This window comes from Vanacampus margaritifer, chromosome 2, assembly GCF_051991255.1.
Source record: "Vanacampus margaritifer isolate UIUO_Vmar chromosome 2, RoL_Vmar_1.0, whole genome shotgun sequence".
Taxonomy (NCBI): domain Eukaryota; kingdom Metazoa; phylum Chordata; class Actinopteri; order Syngnathiformes; family Syngnathidae; genus Vanacampus; species Vanacampus margaritifer.
Genome location: NC_135433.1, coordinates 44228783 through 44244199, shown reverse-complemented (window position 1 = coordinate 44244199; position 15417 = coordinate 44228783). Strand labels below are relative to the sequence as shown.

Below are 15417 nucleotides of genomic sequence, written 5' to 3'. Positions count from 1 at the left end.
TAGATTTAGTTTTTAAACACAAAATTCTTGATTATTTGATATTTTTTAAGGTGCAAAAATAGTGCTTTTGAAAATTATAATTTTGTTTATAATTTTTATTTTCAGACACTAATAAAAAAATCTATTTTATTATTTTGTTTCTAAATAACCAAATCATATTATTATTTTTTAAACTTAAGCTGTTTATCAAATTTGTTTTCAAACTAAAAAAAAAAGTTTAATTTTTGTTAGTTGCCAGACGATATTGACTAGCTCGCCCCCTATTGGTTAGTAAAAGAACAGTATCGTTACAGCGGAGTAATCTGATTGGACAGTTGAGTCTTTTGACGTCATCACTCATTTTTGGTACATTCTTTAATGCTTTGAAGAGCCTCTTTGTTCATCAAGGACTTTTTAAACTTAAAAGAGGTGTACAGCGATTCAACCCCCACCTCCCACCCGTTTAGTGGGTGGTGTTATTTTGTCGGAGAAGCTCGCGCTTCGTCTAGAGACGTGTGACCAGCAGGGAGAGACAGTGAGAGTCCCTTTTAGAGCGGAGTGGACCAGTGGCTCGTCTTTTGTGTTGCGTTGGAGTGAAGGAAGCAAAGCAGAGAGGAGGAGGAGGAGGAGAGGAGGAGAGTTCGAGCAGCCTCAGTACCAGCCAGTGCTTCTCCCGGATACTCTCCACGGAGGAGGCGAAGACGCGACCCAGCTTTTCGTCTCGAAAAAGAGAAAGAGGAATCGTATTCCCCCCTCCCCATTTTGTATTTTGACCAACGTGTGGGATTGTGGTTGTTCTTCGGAAGAGGATTTAACCCGACAAAAATGTACCGACGACGGGAGGGCAGCGGCGGGCTGCTTCTGCTGACGCTCTTGGCAGTACTGCAGGTAGGTAATCTCCGGCCACCGAGCGGGACACGTTTATCTTATTGTGTGCTGCTGGCTGTTTAAAACGTCATACCGCTACTTTATCTCACGAGAAAGCAACTCTTTTTCTTTATTGTTTTTAATAAGCAACGCTATTTAATAAGACACGAGGGGCGATTGTTTGAGCGGAGCGTGCTGTTGGTGCTAGCTTACGATTCGTCCTCTTGTGTGTTTAAACTAAGAAAAATCTTAACACCTCTCCCGTAACATGATTTGCATTTACAAGGTAGAATGTGTAGCGTTGAATTCGCCTTTGTAAGTTGAGACGTTATACATGGTTAACCTAGTTTGAGAGCGCTTAAGTTTAATATGAACGTCCGTGCCTCTCGGGAACTGTGGGGGGAGTTGATTGCATCATTAAGACCTTCTCATCAGCGTTTTTCTTTTGGTTGTTATTGTTGAATAAGTACTATACAACAATAAAAATATACAGTATGTTTGAACTAGCAGCGTACTCACACAGACACACAAAATCATTCAACTGTGGTCCATGCTACCCCACTACACGCAACAGGGTTGAGGCTTATGAGGCTTAAGGGCAAAATGAGTGCACACACCGCAGGGGGACAATATTAAGCACAAAGCAGTAATACTACAGGGTTTCAAGCTGGAATAGTTATAAATTACAAGTAAAAAAAAAAATGATAATGCTGCCGGGGAGGGCAACCTATGGCTCATGGTCCGTATGTGTCCCAGTGAAAGCATTTCACATGATCCGCAGTACAATTCTAATGCATGTAACCCACAAATAGGCTCATAAAATGTAATAAACAGCATCCCTGATAAGAAAAGGGTTGCCCACCCTTGTCCGTTAATATCTCAGCTCCGCTGCCCCCTTTCCCAAGCATGTTCAATTTAAATTCCTGTGATTAGGCAGCAGCACAAATACCCACAATGGTGTTTTTTTTTTTCCAGGCAGGGGACCCCTTTCTCGTTTTACATTCTTTCCAGAGTTCATGCTATGAGAAACGGGGTCAAATCTGGTGGATGAGAAACAGAATCAAGGCTTAGGCAATGTTTAGGGAGTAGTAGACTATTTTTAAGAATTGCTTCACACTCTTTTGTTTCTTGCCAATTCTGGGAAGTGGTCAGGCCAGTACTCCTTAACATTTTTGAGAAGATAAGTCTTCTGTTTTATCGCAATGAGTCATGTGCCCCACGCATCTGAATTCCAGTAAATCCGCAGTTGGTCATCGTTAAATCTTTAGTTGGTTTTTTTTTTTGCTTCTTGGGTGTTCGCCCCTTTATATGGTAACAATAGCGGATTGTTGGCATGTATGTTCCGTGGCCGTGTTCCTGTTCTTGAAAAGTACACAGTTAGTGTGGATCAGAAAGGCCGACACAGAGGCTTGGCAGTAACACCAGCCTGTGCCTAGGCCCCTCCACTGGGACAAATGGAGCTTGTTCTTGCCCAGCCATGCTTTTTGGCTAATGCTTAACCCTTTTGGCCTCATTATCCTAATTGCAGTGCCTGCTATAAAAACAACAGATGCTTTTGTACAACTGAGAGAGGTGGCGATGGGGGACGGGGGGTGGCGGGGGATTCAGAACGTGAACAAGAGGTTTCAAGAGGCCACGGGGTGCATTTTTGCGGATTGATTTATAAGTCATTGTCACCCACCCTCACCTTCTTCCTTTCCACCACAGATTGCAGCAGAATGCGGGGTCATCCCACCATGCAGGCCTGGCTTCTCTGAAGACGTATACAAGGTCGGCTTGCCAGATATCATCGAGACGGGACAGCCCCTTTTCACTGGTGAGTGTTGATTCCATCCCCCCTCGCCTCCGCATGTCGGTGTATCGCTATGCTCCCCTGTTGTGTTTCATAGTATTCCTGAGCACAAGCTCAACATATTTGAAAATTAGTGGTAGCCACGAACCATGTTGTTTGCCTCATAAACCAGCTCACATGTGGTTCACATTTATATTGCCCCATTTGCTTACATGTTCCCCTTTTTTCATTGTGAGCAGAGGCCTGTGTACATACAGAGTGCAGCTTGTTAGTCAAAAGTGAAAGCATACATTGTGGCTAACACCCTCTGCAATTTGCATCTTTCACTGGGGGTCCCTGCAGGGCAGATAACGAAAATCCATTGCACACATTTCGATACCTATGCAACTTTAATCAAGCAGTTAATGTGGCTAAACGTTGGCTGTGTAGCACTAGGACCTTAGTGTAAAGAAATGAGTTATGCTCTGAGAATAAAGTTGTATTGTGATGAGTAAAAAGTGAAAATTACAAGTGTTGTAAGGTTTCAAGAATAAATGCATTATCTTGCCAGAAATACGTTTATGATGATACAGTTATTGTATTGTGATTTAAAAGGTGGCAATGGAAAAATAAGATGGATTAATATTAAAAGGAATACAGTAAAAGGGAGTTTTCAAGAGTCGTGAGGTGACAAGAACAAAGCCGTTGCTATTTTTTAAGAAGTGGACGATATGTGCTGCCTTGAAAGCCCCCCTTTGTCTTTTAACGCTCTGTTCCTTAGACTAGAATATTAGATTTGGCAGAGGCATCTTTTGTTGAATTACATGTATATCTGTTTTCGCCTGGAAACATCATTAAGCATAGAATTTATACATGAATTTAAAGTGAAAGTCAACCTTAACCATTTCGTGACAATGTTATATGTGACCTCACTAGTCTAAACATGACATTCTGATTAATATTACATTTGTGGAATATGAGTTATGAAGCAAAATCCAGCCGGTTTTCCCCCATCTCATGGGGGCGGCCATTTTGGCAATAGCAGTCAACTGAAGATGACATCAATGTTTCTCAGGCAACGACCAATCACAGCTCACCTGTTTGCTGAAGCTGAGCTGTGATTGGCCGCCCCCTGAGATGGATAAAAAAGGCTGGAATTTGCTGCTTAACTCATATTCCACAAATGTAATACTAACCAGAATGTCATGTTTAGACTAGTGAGTTTAAATATAACATATTATTGGTAAGAATGTTTTTGGGGGTTGACTTCCCTTTTAATTCATATACCACAAAAGCAATATTAATCAGAATATTGTATTTAGACTAGTGGGGATCGCATAGAACCTAATTGGAAAGATTTTTTTTAAGTTGCACTTTAAAATGACAACTTGTCTGGATATTGCACGTTTTTCCTCTCTAAAAATAGCAGTATGACTTTTAGTTTTTAAAAGTACAGTTTTTAAAAATGGTGTTCTTTTTTTGTCTGGCCCCGATTCTCTTTTGTAGTACAGCATAAGGCATTTTCAGTAGACTTTTACATCAAGATCTTTGAAAATGTTTCCATCTTTGTCTGCAGTTGCGTATTGAACTCCAAAAACGGCATGACCAATGCTGCTATTACTGGCTAACAAGGATGCGGCTACACATTGGTCTTACAGGCAGTAATAAAAGTGGAATATAACACCAGTGTGCCATTAGCGAGGTTACAGCCTTGAGGTCATTTGGGCCAGAAAACATTCTCGCTTGTGTTGGATTTCACAGTGCGTGCCTAAAAGTTGCACTCCGCTGTTGGTGTGACTCAGAGGGTGGTGGATGGGAGGCAGAAATGACAAGATGGGAGGAAAAGTGCTTGGACGGGTGGTTGCTGCTTTCACTGAGCTTTACCTCGTGCACAAGTTTTCGTTTGATCCTGCAGGTGATGGATTTCCCTCTGCCGGCTTGTGGATGAGCCGTGACCGTGGGTAATCAGGTTCCTTTTATTTTAGATCCACCCCCCACCCTCAGTTTTTTTTTTTTTTTTTTTGTTCTGCCGTGCCGTCCCCTCTCCCCAGCGGCTTGTTGTACTGGATGGAGATTTCCTTGACAGAGAGGGGCACTCCTGTGTCATTGTAATGCAGCCTAGCAGCTCAGCAGCATAGGATGATGTTAATGAAAGTGCAATCTCCAGTGGAAGGCTCCTGCCGTGTTTTGGGAGAGACAAAAAGCCCCTGCGGTGTGAAGAGTTTGCTCAAGTTTTTCAATTTTGCCCTGACCATGCTGTTTTGGATATTGTTTTTGAGTGTAGCAGGCTAATGCTTGTCATGCGCCCTCGCATTTCATTAGCTTGGTCAATTTTCACCTGAAAAGGCTTCATTGATGAATAAAACGCATTAAGAGGTATTTGTATTAGGCATACACACACACAGGCCCCCAGTACTCGTCTTTTTTTCAACAGTTCTGTTGAGCTATTTTAAACTAATTAAACCAATTTGAAATGGGATCATCTGTGTTAAGTTTCAGTAACATTACTCTGTTGCTCACATTGCATTGTCTAACACATGCAAACTACAAAGCTAAGGTAAACCGCATATTTGTCCCGTCTAATTGCAGTCTGTCCTTTTGTGGCAGATGAAGGCAATACACAGCCGGAGGTGTGTAAAAAGGTGGAAATGGTGCTAGTTCACTTGCAAACAGCGCACATTGTATGCACTAAATTGAAGACTTCCTGTGGATTTGATGTTGGCAAAGGGTGGCTGGCCAGCCAGCACAGTTGATTGTAAGATTTAATCACATTCCTTGGGGGCGTCCTCTAGACTTTAACCATCAGCCGGACAAGTGAGGCTACATTGATTTTCAATAAAAAAAGATTTTTTTTCATAGTTAGTTGGCAGAGGGGCGCAAAGAAAAAGCCAGGAAGGACAATTATTCTTTTTTGAGAACTACTATCCAGTCCGGTAAAAGGAGGTAGTATTCATTGTTAGCCGATGCAAAACCATGACAAGCTCCTCTGTCTTTATGACCTTTCTTTTTAAAGGATAGAATGTTTGCTCTGGCCTGATAAATGAAGAGAGTAGAACCAAAAGCAAGTTATTTATTAAAAGCCTTATACAGACAAAGATAGCTTATCTTGTAGTTGCCTGATTAAGCAAGGTGTTGAACAAAAAGGCATTCAATTTCAGGTGGGTCGCGGCAGCGGGTGGTTTTGCGCCTCAGTGGAATTCTGGTGTCTTGCAAGAGCTGATGTGCATTGTGCTGTTTTTATCCAGATGGGGCCTTAAAACCAGAGAAAGTGTGTCAGTCGGAGCATTATTCAGCAGAGGTTTCCCGCTCTAAAAACTGGGTTAATGAAAAGGCCAAAAGCCTTAATTTGCGCTTTAAACACTTCCCTTGCATCAATTCGTACATTATGCTGTCTTTACTTACGCAAGCTTTTGTGGTGGAAACTAGGGGTGTGTCAAAAAATCTATTCTCATTTAGTACGATTCAGAATCAATTTTAAATGTCCCCAAATCGATTTTATTAAAATTATTTTATACTGTCTTGCCTTTGTTTGTGTGTGCCTTTATTTGTAGCGCTGTTCATGTACCCAGTTTGGCCACTGAGGGGCAGTGTGGTTCCACGCGGTCTAATACACTGTTAAGTTGTAGCCACATTAGAGAGTAGAAGGAAAAAGTCACAATCAAGTTATTCTAATCGAAGTTTTTTTTTTTTCTACCGTGGAGCCGTTCTTTTGAGTTATAAAAGTGCCACGAGTAGCGCGCTAATTAGCATTAGCGAGTTAGACTGGACTAGATCATTACAATTCCTTGCACATCTATAGATTGAAGCAAAAATCATTGTCAATCAAATCATTTTGAAAACAAAAAACGTTCTTAATCGAAAATCGATTCTGAATCGAATCGCAGGCCCAAAAATCGTAATCGAATCGCGAGAAATTCAAAGTTTCACGCCCCTAGTGGAAACGCAGTATGTTTATTGCCTGATTTTGCATCTCTGCAAAGGCTTTCATTGTAGAGGTGTCATGAACTGGAGGAGAGGTTTTTGTATCTGACCAGGTTAATGAAAGAATTGGAATCATTAGTGTCAGAAATGGAGACAACATTGTACATGTGCTAGCGTGAAATAGATCAAGAATTTTCTGATAATCTATCATTAAGTAAAATTGCTTGTCTTTGCATTGTTAACGCGTGGCAAACCATTTAAACAAACTAAAATGTCGCCCCTCAAAATCCTTAATTTTGCATCGACTGGGCCCACTTTTGAGTTGTTCCTGCCCTCTGCGCCATGTTAATTGTGATGGCCACGTGTACAGCTGTGGCCACTTAGATGTGTTTTAAGGGGCCCCCGTGTTTGATGAGACATGACCCCGCTCGACCCTGCACTGTAAACTGGGCCAAGTACCCATCGAGCTACTCGAGCCCATTTTCCTGCTTACAGCCTGCACGTGACATTAGTCGTGCAATCTTGGTCAGGTCCAAATGAACGGACTAGTGCACAAACAAGGTCAGACACATGGGCGGCGGGCATGGCTTGATGCTACATGTCAGAGCGGTGTGACAGAATTTTGCATGTTCACAAGTGGCGTCCACACTTTGAGGTTTGACACATTTGACATTTCATTTAATGATGCGTAACAGCAGCAGATGACCAACAAATGTGAATAGCTTTTAAGGGACTGCCAATCAACCTTCCCATTTCCCATTTATTGTAAAACAGGAAAATGTCTTTAGCACAGTGTGCAAATCATCCATTCAATCCTTTTTCTATCGCACTTATCCTGTTCAGGGTCAGAGTGAGCTGCAGAATATCCTAGCTGACTGGGTGAGAGATGATCACAGGACACATGCTGTAACGACAGCATCATTCACATTAACATTCACACCTATAGACAATTTTAGAGACTTCAGGGAAGCCTTGCATATTTTGGAATGTGCCAGAAAGCCTGTGTAGGAAATGCTAACGCCACACAAGAGGATCTGTAACGAGATTCAAACCCAGAACTTCTCGGCCAGGAGGCAGATGTGAAAACCACTATTTTCACCGTGCTGCCCACAATATACCAATGAAATGGAAGAAAGATAAACAGATGTCTGTAAGTACAGACCTGCGAGACGAAACTTCAAACCACAGTGATTCAGCCAGTTTTCTCAAGTTTCTTTCACAATGTGTCGCATAAACCCCCCCCCCCAAAAAAAACCCTGTCTTGATCTGTAAGAGAATTGGGAATGTTGAACAAGGTCACTGAGATGTCACAAAAATGTTGCTGGGGATTGTCATCTACAGTAATCGTTAGAAACCCTAAATGAACAACCGTGTTGTAATCTTTGCATGTTAGGCACGGTTGAATGTTATAGACAACATTTCACATCTCAATATACATCTTAACCAGGCTGTAACACGAGCTTGTTACCTCTCAATACCTTTCACAAACTACAATGTCGCCTAATTATATTGAAAATTCGCTCTGAGGCAGAGTTGGTGGTCTGCAATTCCAAGTATTTTCTTGCCATGTTGCATAGCTAGGGAAAGATGATTCACTTCGTTAAAATTTTTGCACAACACCTGCCATTGGTTTCGATTCACTTTTCTGAATCCAAAATTCCTCCAAATAATGGAGTACTTAACATTTTCTCACTAAATCTGGTGAATGTGCAGATTCCACAGTTTTCTTTTTATAATGTCCCTGATGTGTACTGTATGTACTAGGGCAGCCTACCTTGGATATTTGTCATTGGTTGGCTTTAGCTGTTGATCCATGGTAAGCGTCAAATGATGTTTGTGATTGGCTGGCCTAAGTGGTATATTGGGAAAGTGTAAAAATTACGTTTGGGAAAATCTATCTAATTGATAATGGTGAATTTGTGATAACATTTTGAATGTTCATAAGGTATCAATACAATAAACAAGATATCATTCAGCCCCAGTGTAAGGTTGAGAGGATTATATTAATACATTTTCAGACACGGAATAATTCTGTCGTCAAACACGAATGTTTTTTGTAATTTGTATTCAAATTTGTGTGCACATATAAGAAATATAAAGTGCAACGTGAACCACCGGGAGGCTTCTTCCTTTTTTTAATAGTGTGGGCCCTGCTGCGTTTTTTACATATTCTCTGTCATTGGTAGGACATGAAGAGTAAAACAACCCCACGGCCAGTCTTCCTCCCCCTCAAATGACATCCTGCGTCCCCTTTTATTTAACTATATGCACTTTGTTCATGCCATCACTCCATTGCCTTCATACTCTTATTTTTCTTTCCGGAATTGAATCAATACTTGCAGATCTTTGTTTACAGTGATCAATATGTATGTAATGAAGGCAGTGCTCCAATTCCCAGCTAAAGCGTCACTGGCGGGTTGGGGTTGAATAGGTTTTATTCTTTTTATTGTTTTCACCCTGCATAAATTTATTTTCATCTGCCGTCACAGAATCTTTTCTCTTCTTCTTCTTCCTGGGAGCACCATGGCCTAGATAACCAACACAAATTGTGACAGTAGATTGAATCCTGGCAGAATATATCTGTGGAAAATAACCTTTCCGTACAATGTAACAACTTTAACAAGGAAGCCGAGGTATGAGGTATGAGTCAAATACAGGGGCCACCACATTTTGTTTTCTTTACAAGCTTCATTGCAGTCTTAGGGCAAAAGCGTAAACGTGAAATAATAATAATAACGTTAGCATATTAAAGCTGGCGCAACCATCTGTGGCTAATTGGTGGGTGCGCTTCTGAGCCTGCTGGGTGGCATGGCGGGATAAGGCATAAATTTATTTATGTCTGACCTTTTTAGGCTGTAAGTTATTAGCTAACTCGAGGCTGTCTGAAAATAATCTCTTGCTATGTGCAGGCACACCATGCCTTAAGACCATTACGATTACCATGTAGAGAGCTAACAGGGTGCCAATAACTTCTCATCACCTCGGTTCATATCGCAGTTATCAGCTACAGGCCTTGCCCTCCATTATTGGCACCTAGCAGTGTCTGACATTGGGCAGTCATGTCTGTCATGTGGGGGTTGTCCTTCGCATATAATTAGCTTGTTCCATTCAAAGGCACAAACAGTGTGACACATTTGTAGTCAAGGGTTAGTAAATGCTATTTGACCTGTATAACCTCAATCAAAGGAAATCTTTACTGTTTACTCAAATAAATATGCACGCTGGTTGAACTTTCGGCCTCTTTCACTTTTAAGAGATCCCGCAAAATTGGTGCATCAGTCTCTAAACGTTAAATCCAGCCTGACATGTACAGATGAAGTCCGTCGGCCAGCGACAATTTGTTTTGACACAGCAGGGCAGTGGACGTCACAATCTAAGTGCCGTTCTACCTGATACTGCCTTTGTGTTAATACTGGGAATGCTGGCTTTCATAGGCATTGCGAAAGGAGCTTTGGCTTGTAATGTAGCTTGTGTGTGTGTGACGATGTATGTCAAATCCAAATTTTGACTGCAGTGGATCCACAAGCAGACTTGAAAGCCTTGCATTTGAATTACTCCTTCATACAGTTTAGTTAATCGGCGGGTTGGGTGGGGGCGTTGGGGGTTGTTGGGGCTGGTTTATAGCCTATTTGGTTTGAGATCACATCTGGGTCCAGCCAATCTGAAATTACTTGTTCATTTGTCCACGCTACAAGTTGAGTCGTGCGTGAAAGGATTGAAGGAGGATTTTATGCAATGTGTTTTTGATTTAATGGAAAAAAATGCAGTGAACGCACATTAAATGCATTGGGGTCATGTATAAATAACTATTGACCTGACTTTCTTACACATATGGCTCCATATAACGAGGCTTGGTATTCTTCACCAGTGAAATCTGATTTTAGACAAGAAAATGCCATTTCGCATCCAGAAGAAAATGCATCAGTGTTGAGGTAATTCTTTACCCTTTTTGTGACTGATTTGTAGATCACGGAGCCATTTTTCTTCTGTAGGGGAGCGTTTTTTTTGGGCGGCTAAAGCAAACAACTCCATATCTCTTTCACGGATCCTGTCTACAACACAGCCTCTGTTCCGCAAGCCAGCCCAGCTGCTTATTCTGCAATACTGACATTCGATTTCGACCACTCTTTATCTCCCCGTTGTGCCTTCTTTTCTCATTAGGTTAAACGGAATCAGAGCGTACAGGGCCTTGAAGATCCTTACGTTTTCCATCAGCAGGCATGTGAAGGAGCCACTCCCCATAGCCATTATGTTCTCTGTCTCATTAAATCTTTGGTGCAGTAGGCAATATATTCAAGCTCACTTGTGTTGTTTTTATACAAGAGTGCATTTGCTGGCTGCAGATCTCTCTACTCTTAAGGCTGTCTTTACACTTGTCAGCTTTAGATCGGTGATACCATTCTGGTGCAACTGCTCTGACAATGTGGTTTGATTGATCACATGCAAGCGTTATCATCTGATCTGTGGAACATGGTCCTATTGCATGTGGACTCTGGTGTGGTTCAGATGATGATTGGCAGTTTTCCCCCCCAAATGAAAGTCCTGCAGCTTAAACAATGACTACATTCACACGCAGTCAACGTTCAGGTTCAGGTCAAAACTTTTTTTCCCGTTACATTCAGGATTACCCGTTTACATGCATGAGCGGACAGAGTTACTCCCACATACATATTCCGATCTCTGTTATCAACATTGGCACTTTCTAAATTAATGGTTTATCGTATCGGTTGAAAATAGCATTATCGTGCATCTCTAATATATACATTTTTTATTTAGTGGGCGCGGCGTACATATCAAGTGCAACATACAGTATATACCGGTGTGCACCATAGACTGAATTTTAAAGTACTCGCACTGGTTACACCAGAAGTAACTCTTGAATAATACAGTCAGCTGCATGTAGAAACTAGAAAGCCACCATGTTTAGCTTTATCCATGTATGCCACACTCAAAAGTCCAACTTCAAAACCCCACACTGGCACATGACGAGACAACACAAATTGGCTCGCCATCACATCTCTGACAAAAAAAGAAAATTTTAAGCCGACACACATTGATTGACCCAGATACTGTAACCATGTTCACAAAGAGACGGCGACCTCCCGCGGGCCACGCCAACTATTGTGTTCCCGGCAGCGGCTTCAATTTCAATGCACCAGCGCTTCGTTAGACACTAGCCTCTTGATGACTCACTAGGTTGTATCTCGTGACATTGTGCATGCATCATTCTTTCATCCTTCTTTCCTTTGCCTCCCTTCCCCTTACCCCAAATTCTCAAATGGAGGAGCTCCCATTGCTCCTGTCCGTCCCATGATGGATGTGATTTAATTGAGTAATGGAAGGATGGAACTCCTTTATTCTACGTCGTCAGTTCATGTCTTCAAATGACCTTTGATGCTTCATTTCTTTAACCACGAGTAGTACAGTATATAGGATTTTTTTGTTTGATCTCAAATGGATATGTGATTGGGAACATGATGTGCCTCCCAAAAACTACAATCTCACTGTGAGCATATGCAGCCCGATATTACTTGTCTCAAGTGATCTACTGTGACTAGACCTTGCTGACACCAGTGCCATCACACTATACAGGTATTATGATTGACCAGAAACAATTTCTAGTCTCAATTTGAGTGCACACCATGGCAGTAAGCAACATATCGCTCGGTGGCCCACGTTGTCTGAGTTTATACTATCACTGCCTCTGTCGATATTTATTGAGGCATTAAAGAGCGTGCGGCATGTCACCACTTTATTTCCTGCAGCACTGCCGGCTCAGCAGGAATGAGGCTGAAGGGTGGGGGGTATATTCTGACTGAAAGATAGAATATAACTGCAGGATGAATGTTTGAACATTTTTATACATAGTTTCATATGAAATAACCTTGTTAGATTGGAAAATATGCACGAGGTGCCAGAAAATGAAGCATAATCATTTCAGTTCTGGTATCATAGATTTGCATAAAAATAAAAATAAAAAACAACAAACATATTTCATGTAGCGTTGGGTATTTAAGAGACTATGATGAAACAATTGATTATAAGTTATTTTTTGTGTTAATTTTCAAATAAAAAAACAACAACTCCAAGTTGAATCTCCAATGGTAAACATTTATTTTAGTATAGTATTTGGTTACAAAAGATCTAAGATAAATGGCTGTTGAATCAAAAGTCTCTCACACTGTGGCTCAAAATATTTCTAGTATTTTTCCTGATAACATTCATTTGCTTCACGTTTCAACATTTCAACGCTAGACTGTCTTTGCGATTTTACTTCAGGTTTATTTTGCATGTGGTCTATTTGTAGATATAATACAAGAGGAGGAATCTGATCAGACAGATAAGAATTTAAATAAAAAGGAAACATGAAAAAATATCATGTAGAGTAGAGAGCTTTGGGTCAAGAAGATTGAGCTCATGTTATTGCAGCCTTGTCCTCCCTTTGCGCTCCCCCGCCTGTAAAAAGCTGGCAGGGGGTTAGGAAGGCATGCATTTATATTGGATCAACATGCCATGATATCTTTTTTTTTTTGGGGGGGGGGGGGGGGGGGGTTCCAGTCTCACTACTTGTGTTTATAATCACAAGCAGTCCCTTATGGGGCTTGACTGACCACTTGTATAGACTTTAGAGAAGCATATATTTGCTTGATGCATTGTTTGTGAATAGTACCACTACTCCAGTGGAAATAAGCCACTGATGGAAAAAACAAAACAAAAAAACAGACATTTCTCTATAAATCCATTTTGCCATTAGAGGACGTCCCCAGTGATGTCAAACTTAAAAGCCCATTTTTAATATTGTACATTTGCTTTGTTCATGCTGTGCTTTGGCTGTTGCCATAACCTCAATTAGTGAGCAAGAATGTACGTGCGCGCACACACGCACACGCACACATCTATGCTGCCTCAGCCATGTTAATTTATAAGGAGTTGTTGAAGTGTTTGTTTATATGCAGCAAAAGGCTAATGCACAAAGAGAATGGGAGCATGTGTGTGTGTGCGCGCATTAGTTTGCTGGACTCATCAGCATGTCTGGTACTCGTCAAATTATACAGCACATAAAAAAAGGGAGGAAAGTGTCTGGGGCGTAACTAGGCCATAAGGAGTACTACGACTAGGCTATTTTGGATAAGAAAACTTGATGTTACATTCAAGTGGAGATTGTGGGCATTAAGTGGGTGGCAGGCAGCAGCTGATGGTCAACACATACTGCACAGTTAAGGCATGCTCTCACTAATACCAAACATGGTTGTCATCCAAAAGCTCAAGTAGACAATCAACAAAAAGTAAGTGACAGATAGCATTTGTTGGAAGATCAAAGCAGTCAAATTTGCTCAATAATTAAGTTGATAGGCATAGTTTTTTAAATTGTTTGTTTAGAGAGGGGCCCAGCTGCACACAAACATATGCATCGTCTTTTAAACGAGCTCGTATGGAATAAATAGCGGAAAAACAACTGTGGCGAACCCTTTAGAATTCCTCCACCAAGAATGTGATGAGGTCAAAAGGCACAAACAAGACTTTGTTCTCCATTTGTCAGGGTTACTCCATGTTGAGAGATTGTAACAGGCAACAACCAGCACATATTATTCCATTATGTAGCTGTTGAAAGATTTATAGTTTGGTTTGATAGAATGCAAGATTTCCATTTGGGAGCTGAAAATCTAGTATTATTATTCAGGCTTGTGTCATATTCAAATGAATATTTTTTGTAGTTTGTTAAAATGCATCAGTTTAATATTTATGTGTGTAAAAGATATTTGGCACTTCAGTAGTTGATATTTGATGACGCAAGGCCAAGTACAACAAAATCCACTTTAGTGTTTGGCATTGAACATGACCGATATAAATGCACGCAAGAGCTGTTGCCTCATTTTTTTTCTCTTCAGTCTTGAATCATGGAGCTTCGTACTCGTATTGTTGTGGGGGACATATTATAGCATAACATCATTAAACATTTGCTTTTGTCAAGGACACTAAAAGTAAAATATAAAGCAAAACTGGTAGAATTTGGTCATGCATAGAATATGATTTTAAACTTTTGAGGCGCGAATAACCAAGTCACTTCTAGAAACACTGTTAAACATACAAATATTAGATCAGTAAGCACAATTGTATGTGAGAAGTGTTTTTTTTTTCTTTAAGATTCACCTTGATTATTCTTTAAATGCCCAACTCCTGTGCGTACATATCATTGAGAATAAGCAACAACAGTATTGATACCTTGTGCATACTCATTATGTATGACATCAATATTGTGTCGCAGCCCTATTATATAGTTACAGTACCTTGCTCGGGAAAGTAACGTTGAAATTCCAACTGACACAAAATTTGTAAGGCATGTATTTGTAGTTTCATGTTATGTTCCATGTCCATTGCAATGAAAGACTTTTCAGTAGACGTGACTCAGTCGCATTTTTGAGCCGTGATAGTGTTGCCTTTAATAGTGCTAAATCATGCTGCAGAGCTGTAGAACACATTACAGGGTGTGGATGCATGAACGAGGACATGGAAGAAGAGTTTTCCTTTGAAAGCTTGGCCCCGGTCGCCATAGCTTCTCGCTTGCCCTCTGATCTGGCCGATCGTTTATTGGTCTGTCTGCAGTGTGCTTGGAGAATGTAATTGCACCAACATTGATTTGTGTCTGTCTGAAATAAAGGAGATCCAGACGCTGCACACATGCTAAGTAAGAGCTCTTTTTGTGCTTTTCCTCTCTTCTAGCACTTTATGTTTAACCACTTTTTGTGAGCCGCACAATTTAGAGGTTGATTCCTTAGTTGCTCATCATGCCTTTTCCCAGACCACCAAGGGGTCTGAGCATGTGAACACTGGCAGCTGTGTGGAAGGAGTTGGAGAGGCGGGGTTCGGTTTTGGTTGGC

At 41.0% G+C, this 15417-nt stretch overlaps 1 protein-coding gene across 1 annotated transcript in view; it reads left to right on the top strand.

The window, feature by feature from the left end:
• Nucleotides 1-445: 445 nt before the first annotated feature.
• Nucleotides 446-15417, top strand: part of cdh2 (cadherin 2, type 1, N-cadherin (neuronal)) — a 68952-nt gene continuing 53980 nt past the window's right edge. The window contains exons 1-2 of the mRNA XM_077556405.1: nt 446-867; nt 2554-2662. Of these exons, the coding sequence (XP_077412531.1) occupies nt 805-867; nt 2554-2662 (172 nt within the window). The 5' untranslated portion in view covers nt 446-804. The remainder of the gene's footprint in view (nt 868-2553; nt 2663-15417) is intronic.